Below are 27,217 nucleotides of genomic sequence, written 5' to 3'. Positions count from 1 at the left end.
TACCTGACAAAGCTTGTGGCATTTTGAACAAAGTTGAATGTCTTAAATATTAAAAGATTATAGTTAAGTATATTTTAAAGACCTCAAATGTGTATATAAAAGAAGGTGTAAATTAACTTACTTCTCCTTGTGAGTTGGTCACCTTCTTCTCATCAATTTCTATGAAAAAAGAAGATATGACAACTTAGGGAATTTCAAAAAATAATGAAAATTAAAAGAATAACCACAAAGCACTCAAAAGTGAATGTTGCAATATTACAAATGCAAAGTCCTTTTATTTATGTAACAGGAAAGGGGGCGGGGGGGGGGGAGGCAGACCAGAGAAAGACAAAGATATAGAGAAAGACATAAAAGACAGGGAAAAGGAGAGGAGAAAAAGAGAGACAGAGACAGAGACAGAGAGAGACAAAAACAGAGAAACAGAGAGACAAAGTCAAAGAGCTTTAATTTAGACTTGCAGTTAAGTCTAGGGCTATTAGTACAAGGGTTGCCTATTCACCTTCTTCTTCATGCAGTATACTTCTTTATAGAAAACACTCATTCAAGATGCAATAAAAATCAGCTTAACTTTATCTAGGGAAAAATTATAATTCTACATATAGCAAATAAAATTTAGAGTTGCTTTTGTATTGTCTCCCCCATTAGACTATGAGCTTCTTGAGAACTGGAACTCTCTTTTGCCTTTCTTTGGATCTCCAGCTTTTAGCACAGTGAATGACACAGGAGGTGGTTAATAACTGCTTTTTTTTTTTACTGACTATTAATAACTAGATGAAAAAATGCTCTGAACCATTGATAACAAATAAATTACAAATCAAAATATCACTGAAATTTCCCTTGACAATCAGAAAATTGTTAAAGATGATAAAAGATGATGGCAATAGTCAATTTTGAAGGGGTTGTGGTAAGATGGGCACATTGTTGCCTTATTGGTGAAGCTGCAAATAAGTACAACTAATTCCAAAAGCAGTTTGGAATTATCCACAAAAGGGACTAAAATATTCATATCCTTGGATCCAGAGAGTAACCACTATCAAGCATAGACTTCAAAGGAGGATAGATAAGAAGAAAACTCTAATCTACATCAAAATATTTATACCAGCACTTTTGAGAGTAATGAAGAAGGGGGAAGTAGGGTGGAAAGCCATGGGAAAATTTCTAAATAAACTATGGAACATGAATGAAAGAAATGTTACTATGCTGTAATAAATTATTAATTGGATTAATACAGGTAAAAAGACTTCTATGAACTGATGGAGAGTGAAATAAACAGTCAAAACAGTATATATTCAAGGGTTTTAACAATATCAATTAGAAAAATAACGAACACAAAACAATCAAAAGTGATTGTTGCAAATTTACAAAAAGCAAGTAGGATCTCAAATTATGAGAAGACACCTCAGATTATGAAGCGATGCATATATTTTTTAATATTTTTATGTATTTATTAATTTTTCTGATTTTTTTTATCTCCTGTTGCTTTTTCTTTAAAAATATTTCTATTACTTGTTAAGTGGGATAGCTCTCTGAGAGGAGGAAGAGGTATGCTGGAGGTATTTGATTTGAAACTTCTCTCTGTTGTCTATCATAGAACACTAGCAGTTGTCCTATCTCTTCTGTGATTCTCTTCCTTTCACCAAAATTTCCAGAAAGTCCTTTTTGCTTACTTTCCTTGTCAATCTAAATTTATTCTTAGTTTTAAAATTCTTTTCCTGAGCAACCTGTGTCCTATTCAATTTCTCCCTCTCTCTTAGTCCCCATAACCAATGTGTGGTTAAGATTTGTTGATATTTTCATAACATCTCTCACACATGACCCCTTTTCTCTTCTGACACTGTCACTATGTTCTTTACTTCACACTTACACTATTGTATTAACTTGTTAGTTGATTTCCTGACCTCAAGTCTCTCCCTCTTCTAATCCCTTCCCTACTTCGTGGCCAAAGTGATATTCCTAAAATAAAGAACTATTACTCAATAAACTCCAAGTGTTCCCTATCACCTCTAGGATTAAATATATCATTCTCAATTTGACATTTGAAGTCCTTCATGACCTGCCCCTCCCACTTCCAGTCTTTTAATATTCTCATTATTATTCCTCACCTCAGCAAATCAGTGACTTTGCCTTCCTTCCTGTTCCTCCAACAAACTCATTCTTTTTGACTCCAGACATTTTCTTTCACTGTCCCCCATGCCTGGAATACACTCCCTCCTAATCTCCAGCTTCTGGGCTTCCTTAGTATCCTTCAAGTATGGTAAAAATCCTTCCTTCTATAGGAAACCTTTCTCGATCCTTCTTATTATTCATGCCTTTCCTTTACCAATTATCTCCATTTTATCCTGTATATTGTTTGTCCATAGTTATTTGCATGTTGTCTCTCCCATTCGATTGTGAACTTCTTCAGAGAAATAACTTTGCTTTTTATTACAGTCCCAATTTTCCTGGCACATAGTATGTGCTTCATAAATGCATACAGACTTCCGGTCAAGATGGCGGCTTAGAGAAAGCTAAAGTTCAGATCTCTGGAAAACCCTTCCCGACCAATCTCAAACTATAAGCTCCTAAGGCACTGAAATTCAAAACGATCAACAGCATAGACCCTGGGAATCGTCCTCCTGGACCTGGACCTGGATCAAAAGGTACGGCCCCACTCAAAAGCCAGAACCCGAGATCACTCGGACCTAAGGGGTAGGAGCGCAGAGTCCAAGGCTCTGGGAAGCCTCGGCCCCGCCCCGCTCAGAGAGCAGGGTCCTCTGAAACAACAACAACCCTCAGGGCCTTCTATCCGAATCCCAGTGAAAGTCACTGCCCTCTGAAACAACAGCAACCCTCAGGGCGGGCAAGACAGCCTCAGGGGCTGGATCCTGCTATCCAAGTCTCAGTGAAAGTCACTGCCCTCGGAGCTCCGGGAAGCCGCAGCCCATCCTCCCACAGAGAGCAGGGTCCTCTGAAACAACAGCAACCCTCAGGGCCAACGAAACAGCCTCACGACCAGCTATTCTGAAGGCAACTTCCGGAAAGCAACCCGACCCAGAGAGCCAGGGGAGAGTATGGCCTCCTGGTCCGACCCTTCCATTCCAGTTCCAGTGAAAGTCATTGCCAGAAGGCATACTCAATTTAACCCAGGGAAAGCTCATAGAACCAACAATCTGCCCAGGACTAAAGCCTCTGAACACCAGACAGAGATAAGAAAAACTAATCCTCCACATTCAGAGATGGCAAACTCCACAGAAGCACAGAAGCCCCAAAATACCAAGAAAAATAAGAAGAAAGGGGCGACTTTGGACACATTCTATGGAGCCAAAATACAACATACAGAGGAGATAGAAGACGATACACAAGAAAATGCTCCGAAACCTTCCAAAGGAAATGGAAACTCTCCACAAACCCATGAAGAATTTGAATCAGAAATGACCAAAAAGATGGAAGCCTTCTGGGAGGAAAAGTGGGAAATAATGCAAAAGAAATTCACGCATCTACAAAACCGGTGTGATGAAACTGAAAAGGAAAACCAGGCTTTAAAGGCCAGAATCAGGCAGCTGGAAGACAACGATCGTGTAAAAGAGCAAGAATTAATAAAGCAAAGCCAAAATACCAAGAAATTAGAAGAGAACATAAAATATCTCACCAACAAGGTGACAGATCTGGAAAATAGAGGGAGAAGAGATAATTTAAGAATAATTGGACTTCCAGAAAAGCCAGAAATAAACACCAAACTGGACATGGTGATACAAGATATAATCAAAGAAAATTGCCCAGAGATTCTAGAACAAGGGGGCAATACAGCCACTGACAGAGCTCACAGAACACCTTCTACACTAAACCCCCAAAAGACAACTCCCAGGAATGTAATTGCCAAATTCCAAAGCTATCAAACAAAAGAAAAAATCCTACAGGAAGCCAGAAAAAGACAATTTAGATATAAAGGAATGCCAATCAGGGTCACACAAGACCTTGCAAGTTCTACTCTGAATGATCGTAAGGCATGGAACATGATCTTCAGAAAGGCAAGAGAGCTGGGTCTTCAACCAAGAATCAGCTACCCAGCAAAACTGACTATATACTTCCAAGGGAAAGTATGGGCATTCAACAAAATAGAAGACTTCCAACTTTTTGCAAAGAAAAGACCAGAGCTCTGTGGAAAGTTTGATACCGAAAATCAAAGAGCAAGGAATACCTGAAAAGGTAAATATTAAGGAAAGGGGAAAAATGTTATCTTCTTCTTTTACTCAAACTCTCTTCTATAAGGACTACATTTATATCAATCTATGTATACTAATATGTGGGGAAAATGTAATGTATAAATAGGGGGTAAATTCACATGGGAAGGGGAGGGGAAGAAAACTCCTATAAGAAGGAGAGGAAGAGAGGGTTATTTTTTACTTAAACCTTAATCTCAGGGAAATCAACTCTGAGAGGGAAAAACATCCAGATCCATTGGGATCTTGAATTCTATCTTACCCAACAAGGGTAGGGAGAAGGGAAAACCAAGGGGGGGAGGGGGAGAGGGAGAACAAAAAGGGAGGGAAAGAGAGGGAGGAGGCGGAGGGAACAAAAAGGGAGGGACTAAAAAGGGAAACATCAAGGGAGGGGACAAGGGGGACTGATTCAAAGTAAATCACTGGACTAAAAGGTAGAGCCCAAGAAGAAAAGGTTAGAATTAGGGAAGGATATCAAAATGCCAGGGAGTCCACAAATGACAATCATAACTTTGAATGTGAATGGGATGAACTCACCCATAAAACGTAGATGAATAGCAGAATGGATTAGAATCCAAAACCCTACCATATGTTGTCTTCAAGAAACACACATGAGGCGGGTTGACACCCACAAGGTCAGAATTAAAGGATGGAGTAAGACCTTCTGGGCCTCAACTGATAGAAAGAAGGCAGGAGTGGTAATCATGATATCTGATAAAGCCAAAGCAAAATAAATGCATACAGACTGAAACTGATTATTATATAATTTTATATTTATTCTCTATTATCTATCCTCTTCCATTTGGCTTTTAAAGTCCTTTACAGCCAGTACTCTTCCTACCTTTCCATTCTTCTTACAATTTATCCCCTTCCATTCATTCTGTGATATAACTATACAGACCTCTCTGCTTTTCCTCATCCATGAAACTTCAGCTGCCTACTTTGTGCTCATTCAATGATTGTTCCCTTTTTGTTGATTACTTTCCCTCAGCTCTGCCCCCTTGTGACTCTGGCTCCCTTCAAGATTCAGTTAAAATTCACCTTTTGAAAGAAGTCTTTCCTGTTCTCTTTCCTTTCCCTCTCCAGTTCTCATTACTAGTGCCTTCCACTTAGATTAATTCCCATTCATGCTGTATATTGTATGTACAGAGGTATTTGCAATTTTTCTCCCCCTTTAAAGTATGAGCTCCATGATATCAGGGATAGTGTTTTTGCCTTTCTTTGTATTCCCAAAACTCAAAATTTCACCATATGATGAATACTTCTTCATCGCTGTGCTCTTTGTGGTAGCAAAAAATTGGAAAATGAAGGGATGCCCTTCAATTGGGGAATGGCTGAACAAACTGTAGTATATGTTGGTGATGGAATACTATTGTGCTCAAAGGAATAATAAAGTGGAGGGATTCTATGTGAACTGGAACAAACTCCAGGAATTGACGCAGAGTGAAAGGAGCAGGACCAGGAGAAGATCATACACAGAGACTGATACACTGTGGCACAATTGAATGTAATGGACTTCTCCATTAGTGGCAGTGTTGATCCTAAACAACTCAGAGGGATTTATGAGAAAGAACACTATCCACATTCAGAGGAAAAATTATGGAAGCAGAAACACAGAAGAAAAACAACTGCTTGATTATATAGGTCGAGGGGGATAATATTGGGGACATAGACTCCAAATGATCATCCTAGTGTAAACATCAACAACATGAAAAAAGTTTTTAACCAAAGGCATATGTAAAACCCAGTGGAATTGTGTATCAGTTACGGGAAGGGGTGCGGGGAGGGGAGGGAAAGAATATGATTCTTGCAACCAAGGAATAATGTTCTAAATTGACTAATTAAATAAAATTTTAAAAATAAAATAAAATAAATACTTCTTGACTGACTCACTTATGTGACTCTTTAAAATGTCACTTTCTTTTTAAAATTCCTCCTTTTCCTCCATGGAACTATTATATCTTCATACCTTCAAAACCTAATTGCATCCCTCCTGAGCTGACTTCTTATATAACATCTTGAGCCATGAGATTTTCTTAATGAAGCCATTGAAAATATACTCTCTAAAATCTAGGGAACTAATAAGCCCCTGCCTGATTTTCCTTTCCTCTTTCACAAACTTTTAAGGTGAAATGTTCATTTTTCTATAAAGTTTCATCCCATAAACCACTTCTTTATTCAGAAATGGAAATTCTGTCTGTTGATTTTTCTAATTTTTTAAGGATGAAATTGTCACTAAGTCAATTTCAAAGTGATTAGCTTCCCTTTTGGAAGAGAAAGTTTCAGGAAATGTCTGAATAATATACATGTTATCCAGAAGGACTAGATCCTTTCTCAAGGAGAAACCTGTGATCTGTTTCCCAAGCTCATCATCTGTTTCCTCTTTCTATTCAGTAAACTTTGGCAATAAAATCACTTCTGTTGCTCTCCTGTTGACTATATCCCATGTGCTTTCTGTCATGTTTCCTCATCTCTGATTCCCTAACCTCACTATATATATATATATATATATATATATATATATATATATATATATACACATATATATTTAACACAGACTAGTACTATAAAGAAGATAGTTATGCCAATTTTAACTTTGAATTGAACTAAAGTATAACAATTGCATAGTAGAATATGTTATGCCCCAAGTAGGCTCTTTTCACTCTACTATGAGTGCTTTTTCAACAAGTTTTTATGAATTATCATTTAATATTATCACATGCCAACTAGTGTGTTAAAAATGCAAGCAAAAAGACAGTATCTGCCCTCAAGGAACTTACTTTCTAAAGGGGAAAAATACCACTTACAGGGAGGTAAAGGGGGCAAAGAGAAGATACCTAGGTTGGAGCATTATGGAAAAGTCCAGAATGTAGCCTGGTGAGAATAAAGAGATTGCTGGCCTCGTATTCTCCTTAAACAGAGGTTCTGGGAAGAGTCATATAATCAGGTCCTCAGTTACAGAGAGCATTTTCTGGGTATGAATTATCAGGATTAAAATTATCTTCCAAGATGAAGAGTTTCTGGGGTATTCTACAGGTTGCTTGGCTTATAGAATATATGAGTATAATAATTTTGCTGCTTCACATCCTTTAGGTCAGTCTCCATCCTTAAGACAATTGGACCCATTGTTGTTGTTCAGTCATTTCAGTCAGGTCTGACTCATTGTGCCCATATTGAGGGAGTAGAGGTTTTCTTGGCAAAGATTCTGGAGTGGATTGGTTTGCCATTTCCTTCTCCAGTACATTTTATGTATGAGGAACTGAGGCAAACAGGGTTAAATGACTTATCCTGTGTCATTCAACTAATACGTATCTGAGGCCAGATTTTCACTCATGAAGATGAGTCTTCCAGACTCCAATATTGGCACTCACTCCACTTTGCTACCCAGCTGCTGTGAGCCACCGTATAAGAGTCTGATGTATAATGATCAAATCATTACATAAATTGTTCTATGCCTTAATGTTGTAACTGTAATCACCGTATCCAATTTAGCAACCTAAAATAGTTTTAGGTAGAAAGTACTGGTTAATTTATTTAGTAGTGGAATGGATAGTATTTAGAACTGTGGTTTGCTCTAACCTTGTTTTGCCCTCTAGAAAAGAATAGTACCTAATGTTTGGATGGAAAGTTCTGGACAATTCTGGCAAATTCTGCATGCTCTCCTTTTGCAAGAGAAAGAATAGAATTATCAGTTTAGAAAAATAATGCCTTGTACTTGATGTAATCCCAGTAAAAAATCTCATAATTACTGATAACATTATCAGCATTTCACTCTTTCAATGAAAATCCTTTCATCACCTCTGAATTATCACATAGGAGCAATTTTAACAATAGCTGCATTGTGACCTGTGCACTTCTTAAATGTCAATGGGTTGTCTTAAAGTTCCTATTTCTGTTCAAGGAAGTTTCGGAAATCTATGTAGAAGTCAGAACATATTGTTATAGAAATAAAATAGGATCCAATCATCCAGGTATATTAGAGTTTTTCCCACTGCTTAGTCAATACACATGGATACTATGTTGAGTCACAGCTACAATTTTGCAATAAAAAAAGGGGAAAATTCAGCAAATTTAACAGACATCATTTAAATGTCTCCTATATAAACTCCATCCTTAAGACAATTGGACCCTAGACGGTTCAGAGAATCCAAAGACAGGTATGACACAGACTTTGTTCTCATGGAACTTTATGGTCTATTGTGGAGAAATAGTTATACTATAAGAGAGTTTGAGTTACATATGAGAGGCCTAGGGTTATGGAGGGGAATCAACTATTAGCACCAATACTCACTTAATCACTTAAATCAATTTTAACTAGTTAATTTGATTTTTTTCCTCCACTAATGGAATAGCCTTATGACTAAATTGGCCAAATCAGCTTGAGTCTCATATAGATACAGACTAAAGGGATGGTTTCCGGATTATCTTTTTGGATTTGAGGTAAGGGAGCTAATGATTTACAAAATCAAGTCAATAGAACAAAGTATTGTGATTTAAGGTAGAAACTGGTCTTCGCAACATCCATCCCACTCCCACACATACCTCTTAACCACTCTAATAACTATTTTCATCTTTTCTATCTCCCTCTCTCTACTCCATTTTCTTTCTCTGTTTTTTCCTCTCTTTGTCTCTCTCTGCCTCTCTCTTTCTGTCTCTCTGCTCTCTGTGTATGTCTGTCTGTCTCTCTCTTTCTCTGTCTCTGTCTGTCTCACTCTCTCTGTGTCTTGCTGTCTCTCTTTCTGTCTCTCTCTCTCTCTCTCCCTGTCTCTCTCATACACATGTACACACACATGCACACACACACATTGCTCCCTGGTATATGGAGTAAATTTGCAGGTGACACAAATCAGGGTAAGATATACAGACAGGGTGCAAAAATATTTTGAAATGCTGTATTCATTGAGTCAAATTCTGGAAAATTAAATTTAGCAAGGATAAATATAAAATCTAACAGGTTAAAAAATGAGAAATGCAAGTTATATGAGACTACGTTAGACAAAAGTTCCTCTGCATAAAGTGTTGGGCATCAATGAACTTCAAGGTTCATATAAATTAACAGTGTAATATCACAGCCACAAAAACTGATATTAGACCAGAATGAGGAAACTGGTAGTCCCATTGTATTATGCCCTATTCTACCTATAACTGAAGTCTTATTTTCATTTCTGGGCACCACATTGTCAGAAGGCCAGGAGATCATCAAATGGAAAAACCAGGATGATCTTGAGATGCCCTAGAAAGATTAGCTGGTGTGGCAGGCAGCCAAGTTGGGGCAATTGACTAAGTCCTGGGCCTGTAAACAGGAAGGCTTGAGTTCAAATCCGACATCAGACATGCTTCCTAGCTCTGGGCAAATCACTTAATCTCTATTTCAATTTCCTCATCTGTAAAATAGGGATAATAACAGCACTTACTTCCCAGCGTTGGTATGAGGAAGAGAAGCTAATAATTGTAAAGCACTTAACACATGACCTGACATAGAGTACACACTGTATAAATGTTAACTACTACTACTATGATTATTATTGTCAGTGGAAGAAACTATAGATGTTTAGAATAGAGGAGAGAAGACTTATGGAGGATATGATAAATATCTTCAAATATTTGAAGAATTAAATGGAAGAAAGAATCCAATTATTTTACATGTTGCCAGAAATCAGAACTTGGAACAGTAAGTAAAAGTTACAAAATAGAAAACAGGCTTAATGTAAAGAAATTCCGATTAATAAAGAAAGGTGGCCAAAAGGAGAAAGTCTGCCTCCATCATCAGTGGATTCCCCATCACAAGAGTTATTTAAGGAAAGGATAGATGACCACTTATCAGGCAAACTGAAGAAAGGATGTCTGTCCAGATACTGGCATATTTGAATGGCCTCTATGGTCTAAATTTAGAGGTCTGGATGGCCTCTCAGCTATTTTGTAATTCTGTAAAAAATGGGCAACACACAGTCTTCTTTTTCTGAGTTATTACATTCTATACAAAAACCCTTGTGAAAACTCAGAAAAGTCACAGATGGTGATCCAAGGGTCATTCCTAGAGGGATTAGTTATCATGGAATGTTGGGAAGGCTGAGCTGAACTTGAATCAGCAGTTGTTTCTCTACTAAATGACAATATGATTTAAAATCAAAATATGATGAAATCATTTGTCCTAGAACAGAGTTGGCCAGGCAGTTTCCTCAGGATGTGTTTGTGATCAATTCTTGACAACTCCAAATTGGGATAAAGCAGTCAATGTTTGATTTCCACTCTCTGTTTCTCATTCAAAATTCTTTTCTTTCTATTTTCCTCCTTCTGCTCTGCCATATTGTCCCCACGCCACATTTGAAAACAGGTTTTACATAGCCTCACCCTATACAAAATCAAGCTTCTCCCATGAGCCCCTCTCTCCATCATCTGGGAGTGGAATTAACTATTGTGTGGGAGAGAGGAAAGTAGCATGGCCCCAGGGAGTTCATGTGGTTCAAGAGTCATCCTGTAGTCTCTTGTGGTGACTTTTAGCATCAATTAAGATTTATGTAGAGAAACAGGCGACCTGCAGGATAATGTAATTGAATCTATAGACATGGAAAATAATTCTATAAATAATATATGAAACCAGTTTATGGAAAGAGGGGCTCATAGGGAGAAGCTTGATTTATGTAGGGTGAGACTGTGTAAAGTCTGCATAAATGGGGGTGAGAGTGGTGGAGTAAAAGACATGATAAAGAAAATACTGGATTTGTAGTTAAAAAGCAACAACACAGATACAGCGAGGTGGCTCAGTGGACTGAGACCCAGGCCAAGAAACAGCAGGTCCTAGGTTTAAATCTGACTTCAGACACTTCCTAGCTAGGTCACTTTTAAGTCACTAGTCCTTACCACTTTTCTGCCTTGAAACAAATACACAGTATTATGTCTAAGATGGAAGGTAAGAGTTTAAAGCAACAACTTGAGTTCAAGTTCCATATCTGCAATAAACTTATTTGTGTGGTTTTGAGCAAGTTATATAATGCTTCTGAGCCTCAATTTCCTCATCTATAAAATAAGATGTTTCTCTTGATCTCTATAGACTCATTTCTAAATATATGACACAATTTTTGAAGTGGTTTCATAGTGAAGATAAAGATTGGCTAGCCAAGAAAGCTTTAACTCTTAAATAATTCAGAATTAATAAATAACTGTCTAGATATGGGGGAAAGAATAACAAAATGCAACAACAATTTAAAAAACCACTTGTGTTTCAGAACTGAAACAATTTTGGAGCCATCAGCAGTATAACTAACCTTTCCAGAAATCTTTCCAGTGCCATGGGTTTCCAGAGGGAACTTGCTGAACCCTATTCAGGGTAGATTCTCCACCTTTCGTGTCCACCTTTCTCCAAACTCTCAACTGTTGCTCTTAGAAACTTTAGCATTTGCAGTGGCTTCATCTCAGTAAAACCATCTCAGCAGATAGACTAAACCAGTCTGAAGGTTAACAGAGAAGCCTCAAACCCATCAGTGAGTTAGAGAATAGTCTACCCCAAGCATGTGAAGGCTTCCCCCAGTGGAATTGGAGGATGAGAACAATAAACAACTATAAAGGTAGCTGAAACAGGCACTTTGCACCAGCAGTTGGACTGAAGCTCACAAGGTCATCCACTGCATCCTGGGCCATTGTCTGTCACTGGACTTTGATGACTCTGGAAGGCAGCATGAGGCTGAGGACTTTGTGTAACCTAGCCTCACTTAAATCCAATTCACAAGCAAGTAAGGACATCAATCCATCATGTCACTGGTCTTCTTTGAAAACAAAGGACAAGCAACAACAAATCACTTAAGGAAGTGATCCCTTTAAATCCATATTAGCCCAGAAGCTTCCTAAGCATATCTCCCATTCAACATCCTTCCCATTCCAATCTGCCCTAGATAGTGCTATCAGAATACAATTTTTCAAACATAGTTTAAATCACACAATAGCTCCCATTTTTCTATTTTCTAATTAGAAACTCAAATTTGAAATCAAAATTTTGATACCAACTTCTCCCACCAATTCTTTTCAAATTCTGTTTTTACTACTTCCTAACACTTCAGTATCTACTTCAATCTTTGCTTGTGTTATTTTTCATTATTAGACACTGACCTTAGAGTTGTGGAAAGAATATTAGATTTGAAGTCAAAAGATTTGAATCAAGTTCTGTCATTTATGAGCTGTAGGATCTTGGACAAGTCAAACAACTTTTCTAGTTTCCTCATTGTACAATGGGAATAATATTGGCACTGTTTGTCTCAGAGAATCACATGAGTAATTTATATTAAAATAATTCTTAAGAATATATTTTTCTGTAAACATATTATTATTATTCCCTCTTTTGTGGAATCCTAGGCCTGCTTTTTTTTCCCAGTATTTTTCTATCCCTTTCCTCAAATTTCAGTTCACAACTGACCTCCTATACCTTACTGTATTGGCTTATCCTAAAATACCTTGATAATTCCCTTCTTCTTGCTGCTTCAGTATTTACATATCTAATTTATACTCTCTGATTTCACATTTAATGTTTTTCTCTAGGTATAATATAGATTTCTCTTTTATCTCCTCAACCAAACTCTCTGGATGTAAAGTATGTTTCTAAGACTCTCAGAATCATAGCTATAGTGCTGGAAGAGTCCTTGTAAGTTAAATAAGCCCAACACCTTCATTTTATAGTCCTGATTTTTATTTCTTTTATATCTCCCCATTGAGCCTACCTCAAGATTATAGGCAATAAAATTAAGCTATTTTTGATTATCAATGACATGTTGGAATAAACATAGCACCATCTCATCTCTGCTACTTATTTTCATTGTTCTGTGCCTCAGTTTCTAGAGCTTCCATTTGCTGAGATGGTAATAAAAAGTCTAATGTTCCTTCTAGCTCTCAGTACCCTCATTGGGTGAGATAAAGAATTTTGGAGGAAAAAAATTATGTCCTTATCTTATTAAGTTTTAGATGGTGATAAAGTATTCAAATACATGAATCCTGTATAGAGGTAGACAAATGTTCATGACAGACTCTGAATAAAGGTTCAACAGTCTGCTGATTCCTCAACAGTAGAGAAATAGCTCTGACAGACAGATACTGGTAAAGTATGAAAGTGAAAGACAGGTTTCATTGATGGATGTAGGCACAGAGCTGTTATCTAGGATGAACAGACACAGCAGATTGATAAGAAGGAGTAATCTACTTAGTTGGGACTAAAAACTGAAAGATACAAGTCTTTGAGGAAAGACTGTCAATTTTGTATACTATGATGAACTAAAAAAAAAAATGTTACCATTGTGAATTTTAAAACTATTCCACCCTAATCAAACCATTCTTTAGAAGATTTGATTTAGCTATTTCCTGATCAATAGCAACAGAGATACATGGAACACCAGAATCAGATCTTGGAAACTCTACATTTCTCCTCCCTTCTTAGTTTAACAAGATTTTGAAGGTCTGCATCAAACTCAAGATTTAAGTATCTGAGGAAATGGCCTTCAACAGACATGTGCAGAAAAAAGGGCAGACCTCTGGGCTGTCCTAATACAAGCTAAGTCCTCATTGGTATAGATGAGATGCAGAAAAGTGATGTAGAAACGTCCATATAAAGAGTATCACTTCCTGTCCCTTCCTCTTTCCCTGGAGAGGCGGCTCTGGCTGGCAGTGTGCTAGGCATTCTGACATCTTGGGAATGGTGGCAGTTATTTGTCTGGGTTTTGGTGGTGAATTTTGTCCTTGACCTGATTCAGGTTCAGTCATCTCAGCTGAGCCCCTTTTGGAGTTCAGGTTGATTCCTTCCTCCTTTACACTCTAAATTCTTACTTTCTAGATCTTCTAGATCTTTACATATCAGTCAAGTCGGGGGAGAAATCCTTCACCCTTTCCTTCTCCCTTCTTCTTAATCTTCTCCACTATATCAATTAAATCACCATAAAATTTGGCAGCTGACTTGGGTATTTTATTATTTGGGTTTTTCATTAGGATTTTTATAAATAAAATTCTTGGTGACCTAAATTAATTACACATTCAGTCTCAGCCATAATTTCACCCTTTACACCATGGAGACAAAACTTTTGAATAACCTGCTAGAAGGTCATTGGAGACCAGGAATTCACTAAAATCAGTTCCTATGATTTCACAAAAACCAATGATTAAATTTTAATGTGAATATTTATACATCAGAAATCAACAAATACTACTAATCAAGATATGCTTTATTTTTTTGTTGATTGTCTAGACATCAAAAAAAAAGTGATGGAGAAATTGTTAATATTGCAAATGAACCTTCAAAACCTGTTGTATATTTCCAAAAAGCCAGTTGTTAAATACTTTTAGAGACTTTGACTTTCATAAAAGAGAATTCAGAGAACATTAAGATTATCAAGTCCAACCCTCTCATTTTACAGATGAGAAAACTACAGCATAAAGAAGTTAAGTGATTTTTCCAGGGTCATATAGCTTAGTAAGCTTCTGAGGTGGGATTTGCACATAGGTTGCCCTAACTCTAAATCTAGTGCTCCACTCACTATGGTATATAGATGAATCCTATAATTTCTTACATTATAAACAGCTCTATAGACAACACAGTGGAGAGAAGAAATGAGGCAAACATTCAGATAAGTTTTTATAAAATTCTGCTTTCTCTTTTCTTACCTTGAGAGAGATTTAAAAAAATAAGCATTTTGTTATAGCTGAGTGAACAGTTTTCTTGAATTTCCCAAATCACTCAAGTGGTTAAATTTATTTTATATTATGTTACAGTATCATGAAATCTCTCTTTTTGGCCCCAATTAATGTGTATTTTCATGATATCATCTGTTATTGTTTCTTAACAAAGAAAAGCATTTTGTTAAACTTTATTTGGGATCCAAGCAAATGCCATTTTTCCAGTTAACTTATTTTGGAAGTATCTTAGTTTGCTGGTAAGAAATCATAATATCATACTCTGTACAGCTATTCTCCCAACTCACATTCACACTAACAAGGTGAGCCCACAGAGAGAAGCCATTACCTTTCACCTCCCCCTTTGGGTTCCAGAATTAGTCCTGTGGAGTTGGGATAGTTTTTCTAGTGTTCTTTTTTCACAACCTGACCAGTGTACTTCTCCAATGCTCATTAAGTTAGCCAGACTTAACCAACATTTATAAATGAATATTTACTGCTGTAAGCAGCCAGCAAGAAACAATTCAAATATCATGGAGTCCCAATCAGGATTACACAGGATCTGGCAACTTCCATACTGAAGGAACAGAAGTCTTAGAATATGATATTCCAGAAGAGAAAGGAGCTGGGTTTATATCCACGAATCATCTACCTATCAAAAATGATGATTCTCTTAGGGAAAAATATGGTCATTTAATAAAACAGATTTCCAAGCACCCCTAAAGAAAAGACTAGACTTAGAAAATTTTATGTTCAAATACAAAATTCAAGAGAGCAATAAAAATGGTCCAGTCTTAAGCTGATTCACTGGACAATTGTTATGTATTGCTTAATAAATCAATTTGCTTAGAAGAAGAAATTGTCAAGGAGACAAAAAATGGGTATTTACTTTGGTAGTTTAGTTGATACTATGCCCCCTAAGAAGCTATTTTTTTTCTTCTGAGTCACTTTTGATAGATAGGCGACAGTCTCCCATAAATTATATAGAGTCCGGGGACAATAAACTCAAGCTGAATGCACATGTAATAAAGGAGGCAAGAGATTCTGGTTGATGGATGGGAGAAGGACTTTTATGCCCCTTATGAAATATACTCATGAAGTTTCCCTTAGGTATAGTCTGGCTATTCTGTTGAGTTCTTTATAGAACATTGCAGGGTCTTTCCCCTTCAACTCTGGTCTGTCTTTGGCTCCTAATGCAAACATTCTTACCAATCATATCTGTTCTGGTGAAGCTGCAAGTAGGATGATGAAAAGACCAAATAGTCTAGTCCTCTAAAGTTTACCAGTTCCTCCAATGGTCAAGGGAAAAGAGGAGGCTGACATATTACCCCACATACCCCAAGCAATTCCTTCTCAGAGGCTTGACTAGTGGCTCCCAACACTAACTCCCAAGTGTTTAAATCTCTGGTTCTAAACTACCTTGGTGACTTACAGATCAAAAAAGGTCATGAACAAGTGTTCTCTACCAGTCTGAACACAATTGCAGTGCAATATCACTCTAGGTCATCCAATAAATTTCTAAGACATCTAGACTAGCCAGGGACTTTTTCAAAATATTTAGTCTAAAATCTATTACTGATTTGATTAAATATTCTCACAAAGTTAAGGTATCAGAATGTGATGCTTTCTTAAGTCAGATAGGGTTATGGATTGAATGATTCAGCTGACCTCTACCTTAGGATTCTGTGTCAATTTTGGTAATCTATCAAGAAATTGTGATCATTATAATGCCCTGAAAATGACAGTGAACATGTGCAGCATAGTGAGAAAAACTGTATAAAAAAGAAAATTCAAATAATTCTATACTAAGAACAACTCATATTAAAAATTCTTGCCAACTACTCACACTATCCCACCCCCACCAACTTGCTTCCCTCAGAATTTATTCCTATAACTGCCTAAATGGAAGCCAGAAAGTATCTTATCCTTATCATATGAAATACTGGTATCTTAGTGATTCAAAAAGTCAGTGAAATTCACATAAAGGTTGTCAGGGTAGATACTGGTGATGTCTAAATACAAATGAATATAAGAGGCAAGTGTGTCTGGAATTTTTTTTTTAAATGTTTGTGTTCAAATCATGCCTTTGACTTGGAATGGCTGTACAATCCTAGGAAAGTTGCTTAATTTCTTAGAGCCCTAGGCAGCTTTCTAAGATTTTAAATTGCCTAGTAGTAGCTGTCTTGCATTGGTAAAATATTTCCTCAAAAGAATTTTTATGAAATAATAACTCTGGATAAAAAAAACAACTATGTTTATATGACCCTAAGAACTCAGTTTCACTGAATATTTAATTTTTCAGTCAATTGCTTTAGCATTCTATGTGAGAGTAGCCATTAATCTAGGAGTTAAGGCAAGTTTCAAACAAAGACCTTCAATAACCCTTTTTGCTTCTCTGACTCCCTTCCGTCCTTCCTTCCTTCCTTCCTTCCTTCCTTCCTTGCTCTTTTTTCCTTCTTTATGATCTGTAGCTATGATTTCATTTTTGCGGAAACACCTTCCTCTGTACAGGTCAGCCACTTGTCTATAATTTAGAACCTTAGGCAATGGCCTGAAGGAGCTGAGGCATGACTGTGACCACAAAGCCAGAATAAATGAGAGGCAGGACTTAAATTTAGGTCTTCCTGAGACCCTCGTAACTTAGGGAAGAAAAATTGAGAACATGGCATGTTCAGGCTCATTTGTTTTCAACTGTGGACATTTTTGAACCACAAAAGTGTATAGAGAAAAGCATAAAGTCTGCCAGTTTTTAATGATTACTAGAATGTTAGCAGTTAGGCTAACATCAGCCAGGTGTCTATATCCAAAGCAGAAGGAAGAAATCAGGTATTTATCTCTTCTCAGAATTATGTCTGTGCCTGAAAGACAGATGGGGATTTTGCCTTAACTGCTCCCTTTGCTTTGGAGTTCCTGACCTGACCACCCAAAGATATAAAAACAAAAATTGCACTTCGTGTGCATATGCTCTGTGGGTGTTATCTTTATCTCCAAGTAACATTCTTTATTGCTTTCCTGATCTGGAGCCCTCGCATGAATTGGCTTGTCCTTTCCTAGGGTGACTGTAACAGCCAGAAGCTTTCCCAGTTTTCCCAGAACGTCTTCCCTGTGGTGGCTGATAAAGAAACATGATATCATTCTGCTCACTGTCATGTGGTTTTTGTCAGAGTAGGAAATATAACAGTGGCTTAGCCACACTATCACCACCCATGGGCGGGAGTTCATGCATTGGCAGTGGGATGGGACTTTCAAAAGGACTTCAGCCCTGACATCACTGATGGGACCTTTCACAGAAACACTCTCCACAAATAAATTCCATGAGTTTGTCATCCACCGGCCTCACCCTCTGACAGGCACATTTTAAAGCCTTTTCAGTAAGCATGAAGCAACCGTTAACAATGGTATATCAAGTAAAATGTAGGGGCTGAGAAACAGAAAGAGACAGAAATGGGAGTAGTTCCGTTGGTTTTTGTGTGTGTTTGATGTGTGTGTGTGTGTGTGTGTGTGTGTGTGTGTGTGTGTGACTGGCACCTGTTTTGCAAAATTTTGTCTTAGAGAGTTACCCAAGATCAATCAATCAATCAGTGTATGCTAGTCAGTCAGCTATCATTTATTAAGCCCCTACTATGTGCCAGGCACTGTGCTAAGTGCTGGGGATATAAGAAAGGGGAAATATATATATATATATATATATATATATATATATATATGTGGAAAAATATATAATATGAGCTCACATTCTAATGGGGAGAGATAATATACAAACACCTATATAATTTGAAAACTTCACTAACTTGTACTCCTTTCTTTGGCACCCCAAGACAAACTAGATTTTCTTTCTTTCTTTTTTTAAACCCTTATCTTCCATCTTGGAATCAATATTGTGTACTGGTTCCAAGGCAGAAGAGTGGTAAGGCCTAGGCATGGGGGCTAAGTAACCGGCCCAGGGTCACACAGCTAGCAAGTGTCTGAGGCCAGATTTGAACCTGGAAGAACCTCCTGTCTCTAGGCCTGGCTCTCCATCCACTGAGCCACCCAGCTGCCCCTGACAAAGTAGATTTTAAAAAGGGAGGATGGTTTAATATTGATTGAAGTTAAAATTCTGCTTCTACCTCACCCTCTGATGGAATAAGAAGGCAGACAGAGGCTTTTGTTTATCTGTTAACAAGCTCTTTCAGATAATGGGAAAGAGTAGGCAGGGCAATATGCAGCCATTCTAACTGCCTAGTGACTTCTGGCTGGGATGGGGAAGACCCTGGATGCTGCTGTGACTCCCTGGTGTGTATGACAGACCTGCCTCTAGCCTAGAGGGAAGTCAGAGTTCTCCAGGAGGAGGGACTTTGGAAAAAAGACTTGAAGAAGAGCAGAAATTAGAACCCAAGGAGGAAGTGGGGGCCTTTGTCCTGGGAATCTAGAGTGAGTAGGTTTTCTTTTCAGCCTGGCTCTCTGAGGAGCCTGCTAAAGGAACAGCCAGCCTGGCTCACTTTTTATAATTTAATAAAAATTTATAAATTAAGATACAGTCCCCTGAGGATTATAATCATAAGAAGACAAACAAGATGTTTACAGGATGAATCAGGGAGAGTCTCAGAGGGGCCGCACTAAGAGTAAAGAGGTCTGGGAAAGGCTTCTTGAAGAAGGCTGGACCTTAGCTCAGGCTTGAAGGAAACTGGGCCAGCCAGAGGTGGGGCTAACTGCAAAGCCCAGTTCAAAATCCAATCTGCCCTGCTTCCTCTCATGATTTTTGTTTGCACCTTATAAACATACTAAAAAACACAATAAATTATGTACACCTTTTGTAATCCTCCCAGTTGCTTAATGTCCCAACCCTAGTTACCTTTATGTATTTTGTAGACATATTTGTACTTATTGTCTCAGAATATAAGCTCCTGGAGGGCAGGGGATGCTTCACTTTTGACACTGTGTCTCCAGTGCCTAATCAGTCCCACTATAATGGATGGTTTTGAAATGCTTGTTGATTGCTTGTCTGAAGTGGCTTGACTAATGGCTAAGCTTTTTTGGGGGGGTCATATAAATTTCCTGAAATTTCCCAAGTTTATACTTGCATCTGAATGGATACCCTATAGAGAACTGTCAACAGAATATAAACTGGACAGATAATATAATGACAATAAATTGAGTCCAGAATAGGGAAAGGAGAAGGAAGGAGAGTTGAATAGCTTTCAGGAAATTGCAAAGGTCTTTTAATGACCTGCTATATCTCAAAAAGAGCAGAGTCCTCTTTTAGATATTAATATTTTACTGGTTTTTTTGCTATATGGCAGCGAGATAAAGAACATGTCCTTTGAAGATCTAAAGATAACTATCATACAGAGGATATTGAAAAGTTCATGGTAGATATGAACAGGTTACAAGTCATAAACAATAAGGAATTTCAAAAAATAACAGGAAGAAATTGTATTATCAAGGAAATTATGACAGGATAAAGGGCTAGTCATTTGGCAAGAATAAGGGATGACAGGTGGATCCCCAGAATGTTCCATTAATACCTTCTTGATATTGGGAGAAAGCAAAGAAGGCCTCCTTCAAAATACTGAATAGTCCTCCTGAGCAAAATGTTTAGGAAAATAAGGATAATTATTGCATAAGATGAGTAAGTATGGATGAGTTGGAAGCTATATTATTGGGGGTAATTCTGGAATCTTTAGATACCTTTGAGTATTTAATTTTTTTTTCCTAATTCCAAAAATCATTCTCCTTTTTAGCTAGCTGACTAATAAATTTAGAAACAGGGGATCTTAGAGGTCATCTAGTCCAACTTTCTCATTTTACAGTTGAACAAATATATGGAGGACAAGAGATGTTAAATGACTTGCCCAAAGTCACACAGGGAAAGTTTAAGTGTAACTAAGGCATAATTTGAACCTATATCCCTTAACTGCAAAAGCCAAAGCTCTTTCCACAGTACTACATTCCACAATGGCAAAGACTGTCTCACGTCTGTATTTTTATTCCCAATTCCTGGTAAATAGTATATATTTAATATATACTCATTGAAAGAATGATTCATTCATGAACTGAAAAATGGAAATATGAAAGATATTGTGTGTATATATATGTATATATATATATATGAAAAATCAAACTATGTATGCTTATGTTTGCCAGAAAATGATTTCTATGAGGTAGAGAGGGGAGAGAAGGGCTGAGATACTTAAAAATTATTTTAATAAAAAATGTTTTAAAGAAAGATTGATTGGAAGCAGCTGGTTGGCTCAGTGGATTGAGAGCTGGGCCTAGAGAAGAGAGATCTTAGGTTCAAATCTGGCCTCAGACACTTACTAGCTGTGTGACCCTGGGCAAGTCACTTAACACCCATTGCCTAGCCCTCATCACTCTTCTGCCCTGGAATCAATACACAGTTTTGATTCTAAGACAGAAGGCAAGGGTTAAAAAAAAATTGATTGATTGATCCTGTGATCATGAATGTATTATAAGGAAATAAGCATCCCAAAGTCTTTTCTGGATACCAGTTGTTGACTCCTTTCCCCAAGAGCCACATGAAGAGAGATGGTGTTTTTATACTGAAACCATCCCAAATTTTAAAATACCATTTCAAAAAAGCTATCCTAGGAAAATTACTATAAAAATCATGCCAAGTTTATTCATATAAGAAGAATAATGTCTAAAAGGGGAAGTTGATAGTACCAATTGTTTACTTACTTTAGTTGATAGTGCCTTTTATTAAATAAAAATGATAAATGTTTCTATGTTAAGCACATTGTTTAACATTTAAAACTCTTATCAACAATCTCCAAGTGAATATTTTTCATTTTCTCAATGGGTAAGGTTCGTATCTTGGTGGTGAAAAGATGCGGGTTTTATCATATTCTTGATCAAATTTGAGCTTTCTCTATCCCCACATAGTATTTACTGATCCATGTAAAATTTCCAATAATTTATGCAGATTCCAAATCCACGCTTAAAAAGAGCTCAAAAGCATATATTCGGTTTCCTAGTCACCTACATTTCGCATCTCTCCCATTACTGCCTAGTTTTGCCTTAATTCTTGTTCTAATTGTGGTTAACATTTATATAGTGATTGAAAGCACGTTCTCTATATTATTTTGTCTGTTTCCCATACCCCATTAAATATTGTTACCTATTATCATCCCCTTTTATAAAATGGGGAAGCTGAGACTTAGACAGATTAACTTGCTCATGGTCACATGACAAATAAATCCAAGATACTGCATTTGAACATGATCTTCCTACCAACAAATCCAGCATGCTATTGGCTCTAGCATGCTCTCAAGAGCTCCCAAAGGGGCACTGTGGCTTACTGGATAGAGAAGTCAACTTGAAAACAGGAATGCCTGAGTCTGAATCCTGGTTTTCCACACTTATTAGCTATATAACTAGGGGCAAAGAACTTAGCTTTTCTGTGTTTCTGTTTCCTTATTTTTAAAATTAGAGGTTTACCTTTGGTTGCCTCTTAGGTCCCTTACTTCACTGAAATTTGTCATTGAATAATTGGAATCCTGCCTCAGATAGGATTAAATATGTGCAACCTTAGTCAAATCACATAAAAACTTGGGACTTTTGTTTGATTGTCTGTAATATCAAGGAGCTGAATGGCTTTTATGGTCACTTCAAGCTCTAAATATATGATTTTATGTGGTGAAAATTATTTTTACCCTCCTTATCAATTTCTTCTTTTTTTTTTACCAAACCTTTATCTTATGTGTCAGAATTGATACCAACTATTGGTTCTAAGGCAGAAGAGTGGCAAGGGTGAGGTAACTGGGGATAAGAAACTTGCCCAGAGTCACAGAATTAGGAAGTATCTGAGGTCAAATTTGAACCCAGGATCTCCCATCTGTAGCCACTGAGTCAACTAACTGCCCCTCTCCTAATCAATTTCAATGTTTCCATAGTAAAGTTGAAAATGATCAAAAGAGGAAAAAATATAGCAGTCATCAGCCAAAAAGCTCTGATAAAATGCTGATAGAAGATCCCTGCTCTCAAGAACTTCACATCCCAATAGGATAGCCATAATAAAAAATAATAATAATAATAATAACTTCAGGGGAAGCTGGGTGGCTCCAGGGATAGAGAACCAGGCTGGTAGAGAGGAGGCTGTGATTTTTGATCTGACCTCAGACACTGCCTAGCTGTGCGACCATGGGCAAGTCACTTTACCACAGCTGCCTAGTCCTCATCATTCTTCTGCCTTGGAACTTAAAGTATAAGTTCTAAGACAGAAGAGTTGTTTTTTAAAAATAAAAGAACAATGAAGAGTATACACAGATATGTACCCACCTGCATATGTAAAGATAGATACATATATAGTTTTCATTTAAATATGTCTATATTTTCCATTTTATATAAACATATACATGTGTGTGTAGTTTTATACATATAGAAAAATATATGCATATATTTGTATTAGATATACACATAGGGTGATACTTATAGGACAAATACACATAAATTTCATTTTATAAATTTGTTTATGTATTTATATTCATATATTTTGCATCATGAAAATATAGGTGTATATATGTGTTTCTATACATATAGGACAAGTATGTCTATATATTTAGCATTATATATACACATATTTTTCCATGTATGTATGTTTCTATACATACATACATGGAAACATGCATGTGTTTTACATTATGTATAGATGTGTGTATGCATGTTTAGACATATATGACAAATGTAGTTATATTTTTGCATTGTGTACATGTGTGTGTTTCTAATCATATGTGACAAATTGTATGTATGATTTGTATATATACATATGTATGTGTGTGTTTCTAGATATATAGGACAGATATTGTACATATTTTACTTTTATATATGCATGTATGTGTGTGTGTGTTTCTATATGTATAGGATGAATGGAAGGTCATCTCAAATTGAGGAAAGGCAGTTGAGGGGATCGAATAAACCTCCTGTGCAAGGGAGAATTTAAGCTGGCCTAAAGGCAGGGAGAAGAACCGGGGGATTGAGATGAGGAGCAGCAGCGTTCCCTGCATGGAGGCAATCGCGGGAAAGGCTCCAGAAACCAAGCAAGGATACAAAACACACTGACAAAAATACGTCCTTGTCTGGTTGTTACTTTTTTACATCCAGCAGTGAAAACCCTACTACTGACGTGTATGTAATTATGTTTAATTACCAAGAGATATTGCGGTAAATCCTGTTGGGCATTATTCATAGGTCTGCCAATATTCCATTTCACTGAAAAAGTAGCTCATTAAACTATGTTCCAGCTGCCATGCTGAGGATGGCTTGAGGCTCCTCCTTCTCCAATGGCCTTAGCATTGAGATGAAAGTAAATGCTTTGCAGTTCTGTGGAATCTCATGTATTAATCAGCATCTAAATTATTGCTCCATCCTATAGGGCTCCCTAAATAGAAGGCTTGATATGGGAAATAGTTCCTTTAAAAAAGAAAAAAAGTGGTTTAGTGATCTAGTCTGGGCACTTCCTCCTCTCCTGCACTTTTAGGGCAAAACCTTCAGGAGCTACTTCCCCAGGAAAGTTCTGAATGTGGGGCCTGGAATAGATCATTTCATTGCCCAGCCCACATAAATAGCTAAGTTGCTGTTGTTTTCTGCATTTTGTGAGAGAAGAATGTACTTTTCTCTCTCCAGGAAGCTTCTCTAAAACATATCAAGTGACTGCTTGTGGTCTCCAGGCAGTGGAAAATGTGTGAGCAACACAAAACGACCTAGTCTGGGCTGAATGATTAGACTCTCCAAAGTCCAAAAATCAAGCGAAGCATCTCCTCCTTTAAATATTCGCCCATTAAAATATTCCCAGGCGCCTTTTAGGTACGTACTCATCCTTCATGTTTCATTTGGTGTGCGTGTTTCATCATGGCCCAGAGGTCACCGTGGCTAGCCAGCAGAACACAGGCTCAGACAGACCCTACTGAGCTGGAAAGGCTTCAGCTACAGCCTGGATAATCAGCTGCATGCCTGTTAACAGAGGACCAGCCTAGCGAAATGTGAACAAGCTTGTCACCAGAAGGTTGATTTCATCTGGTAGCCATAGCAACTCAAGGAACTTGGCCTTGGAGGGAAGCCTACTCCTTGCACTGGTAGAGACAATATCCACACTGATAAAAACCATCGATCTTTTGAAATCATCTGTCAGGATTCAGTCACTGGTAGCAGAAAAACCAGAAGTGTATGAAGAAACTCGGGCTAGTCATTAAATTAAGCCAATGAGGACTTACAAAAATGAAGTCAGAAGCAAAGTAAGACTCTAAGCAAGGGAACACAACAGAGAGGACAAACAGAGAAGAGTCAAAAGACTTAGGTTACTTGGGAGTTAATATTTCTGGGTCACTTTGCAAACACTTCTGGGCCTCTGCTTCTTCAATATTAGATCTTCTTAGTCTAAAATTGTGGGATTTTATCAATCAAAGGACAGATTCTGAAGAATTAGGAAATATGGTGGTTTGGAGCATGAATAGACTAGCTGCAGGTATACCTCTGAACCACATCTATAATCTAGGCAAGAGACACAAATAGAGGCACGATCAACATGCATGAACCAAGAGTCTAAAACTAGAGTTCCTACCTGAGACAAATATAATGAGAGAGGTGGAGGAAGGGAATATAAATTTCTATAACTACATAGTACAAGACCCAGGAATATAGTATATAGTACCAGGAACACAGTAACATACTAAAATGAGTAACCAACCTACCTGGCTTCAAATACTGATTTTTCCACTTCCTACTGTGGCACTTGGGGCAAGTCTTTTAACTTTCCTAGGATTGATTTTGTTTCTTGCTAAAAGAAGGAGGTCAGAAGGACTGAATAATCACCAAGGTACCTTTACCTACATCTATGACTGAGAATAATAATTTAATGTACAACATAGGCAGACAGGGTGATAAGTGATAAGTCAGTAGAATCTGGCATCCAGGTGCGAGGCTCATCAGGAATGAAATAAAGAAGTCGAGACACAGAGAGACTTCATGGCCATCCAGGAACTGGCCACTGAAGTTAAAGAATGGGGGTTGTAGAAATTAAGCTCTAAGGTACTAAGTGATGAGTAGGGAGGACAAATAGTAAGACTGACCTTATTTCTGAGCTGAAGGAAATCATGTGTTTCCTGCTAAGGACTAGAGAGAGTTATAATATTGTACATAATTCGTCCTGAGTCTCAGGTTGGGCACATGGGTATACTTTACCAGAGGTGAAGTTTATAGAAGTCAAGCAGTTCTTGACAAAATATGAATTATTTATACTCTTTTCACAGCTACTTAAAATATAGGCCTGCAGAACCTGATGCTCTGCTCCTTTAGGAAAAGAAGTGGAAAATAGAATAGGGGTTATCCTTTGCAAAGACTAGTTTCCATAGCAGAGTCAAAAAATCTTTCCTTCAGAAGATAATAGGTTAGTAGGCTCTTTCTCTGTGACCTTCATTAACATGATCAGAATCTAATCCAAATCTCATATCAGAAACAGATTCTGTTTTCTTTTTCTTCTGATCAAAAAATTCACTCAGAGAAAAACCCTTATAGAAATAAAAACAAGAACTATCCAGATTTCCATTGTTGCTTTAATTCTTCAGACATGGCAATGACTATGTCTCTTTATGGAATCATAAATTTATAAAAGGGAGTTTAGAGGTCATTTAATCCAAATTTATCATTTTATAGACCCAGAAATGGCCTATCTAAATGGTTTAAGATGAAAAGATAATAGGTTGGTTAAGAGTTAGAAATGGTCTCAGAAGTCTCCTAGTTCAAACTCATTTTACAGATGAGGAAAATAAGCCCAAACAGTTTGCATCTTAGGGTCATAAGATCAGTGATTTAAAGATAGACTTTAGAATTCATCTAATTCAACTTGCTCACTTAACAAATCAGAAACCTGAGGCCAGTAAAGTTTAATTGATTTGATCCCTTAAGATCATACTGGTAGAAAGTGATGGAGCTGGAATTCAAATCTAGATCTTACATTTCAAATTCAATATTCTTTTAACCATCTCACCCCTATACCAGAATTCTTTCCTTAGTATTTGCCATGGGTTCCAGATTCACCACCATACCAAGGACCTCCATTTTTTATTATACATTAGGTGAAATGTAAGACTTCATATCTACATGGGGAAAGAGTGTCATAAATGAGCCTCTAAGACTCATTTTATCCAATTCTCCGGAGATCATTCTCAGGTTTTTTTGTTGTTCACTCACGTCTGATTCTTCATTTTGGGTTTTCTTGGCAAAAATCCTAAATTGGTTTGTCATTTCCTTCTCCAAATTTAGCTGATGAGAAAACTGGACCAGAGTTAAGTGACTTGCCCAAAGTCACATATCTAGTGTGAAGAGTGAATTAAACTCTTTTTGTCTATCAATCATCTACTTTTAAGTCAATCAATCAA

At 37.2% G+C, this 27,217-nt stretch overlaps 1 protein-coding gene across 2 annotated transcripts in view; it reads right to left on the bottom strand.

The window, feature by feature from the left end:
• Nucleotides 1-27,217, bottom strand: part of PPP1R1C (protein phosphatase 1 regulatory inhibitor subunit 1C) — a 229,619-nt gene that overhangs the window by 120,823 nt on the left and 81,579 nt on the right. For both annotated transcript variants that reach the window (XM_007494469.3, XM_001368986.4), the window contains exon 3: nt 122-159. In XM_007494469.3, the coding sequence (XP_007494531.1) occupies nt 122-159 (38 nt within the window). The remainder of the gene's footprint in view (nt 1-121; nt 160-27,217) is intronic.

The sequence above is a fragment of the Monodelphis domestica genome, chromosome 4, assembly GCF_027887165.1.
Source record: "Monodelphis domestica isolate mMonDom1 chromosome 4, mMonDom1.pri, whole genome shotgun sequence".
Classification (NCBI taxonomy): domain Eukaryota; kingdom Metazoa; phylum Chordata; class Mammalia; order Didelphimorphia; family Didelphidae; genus Monodelphis; species Monodelphis domestica.
The sequence above is the reverse complement of the archived record's forward strand: the minus strand, read 5'-3'. Positions and strand labels throughout refer to the sequence as shown.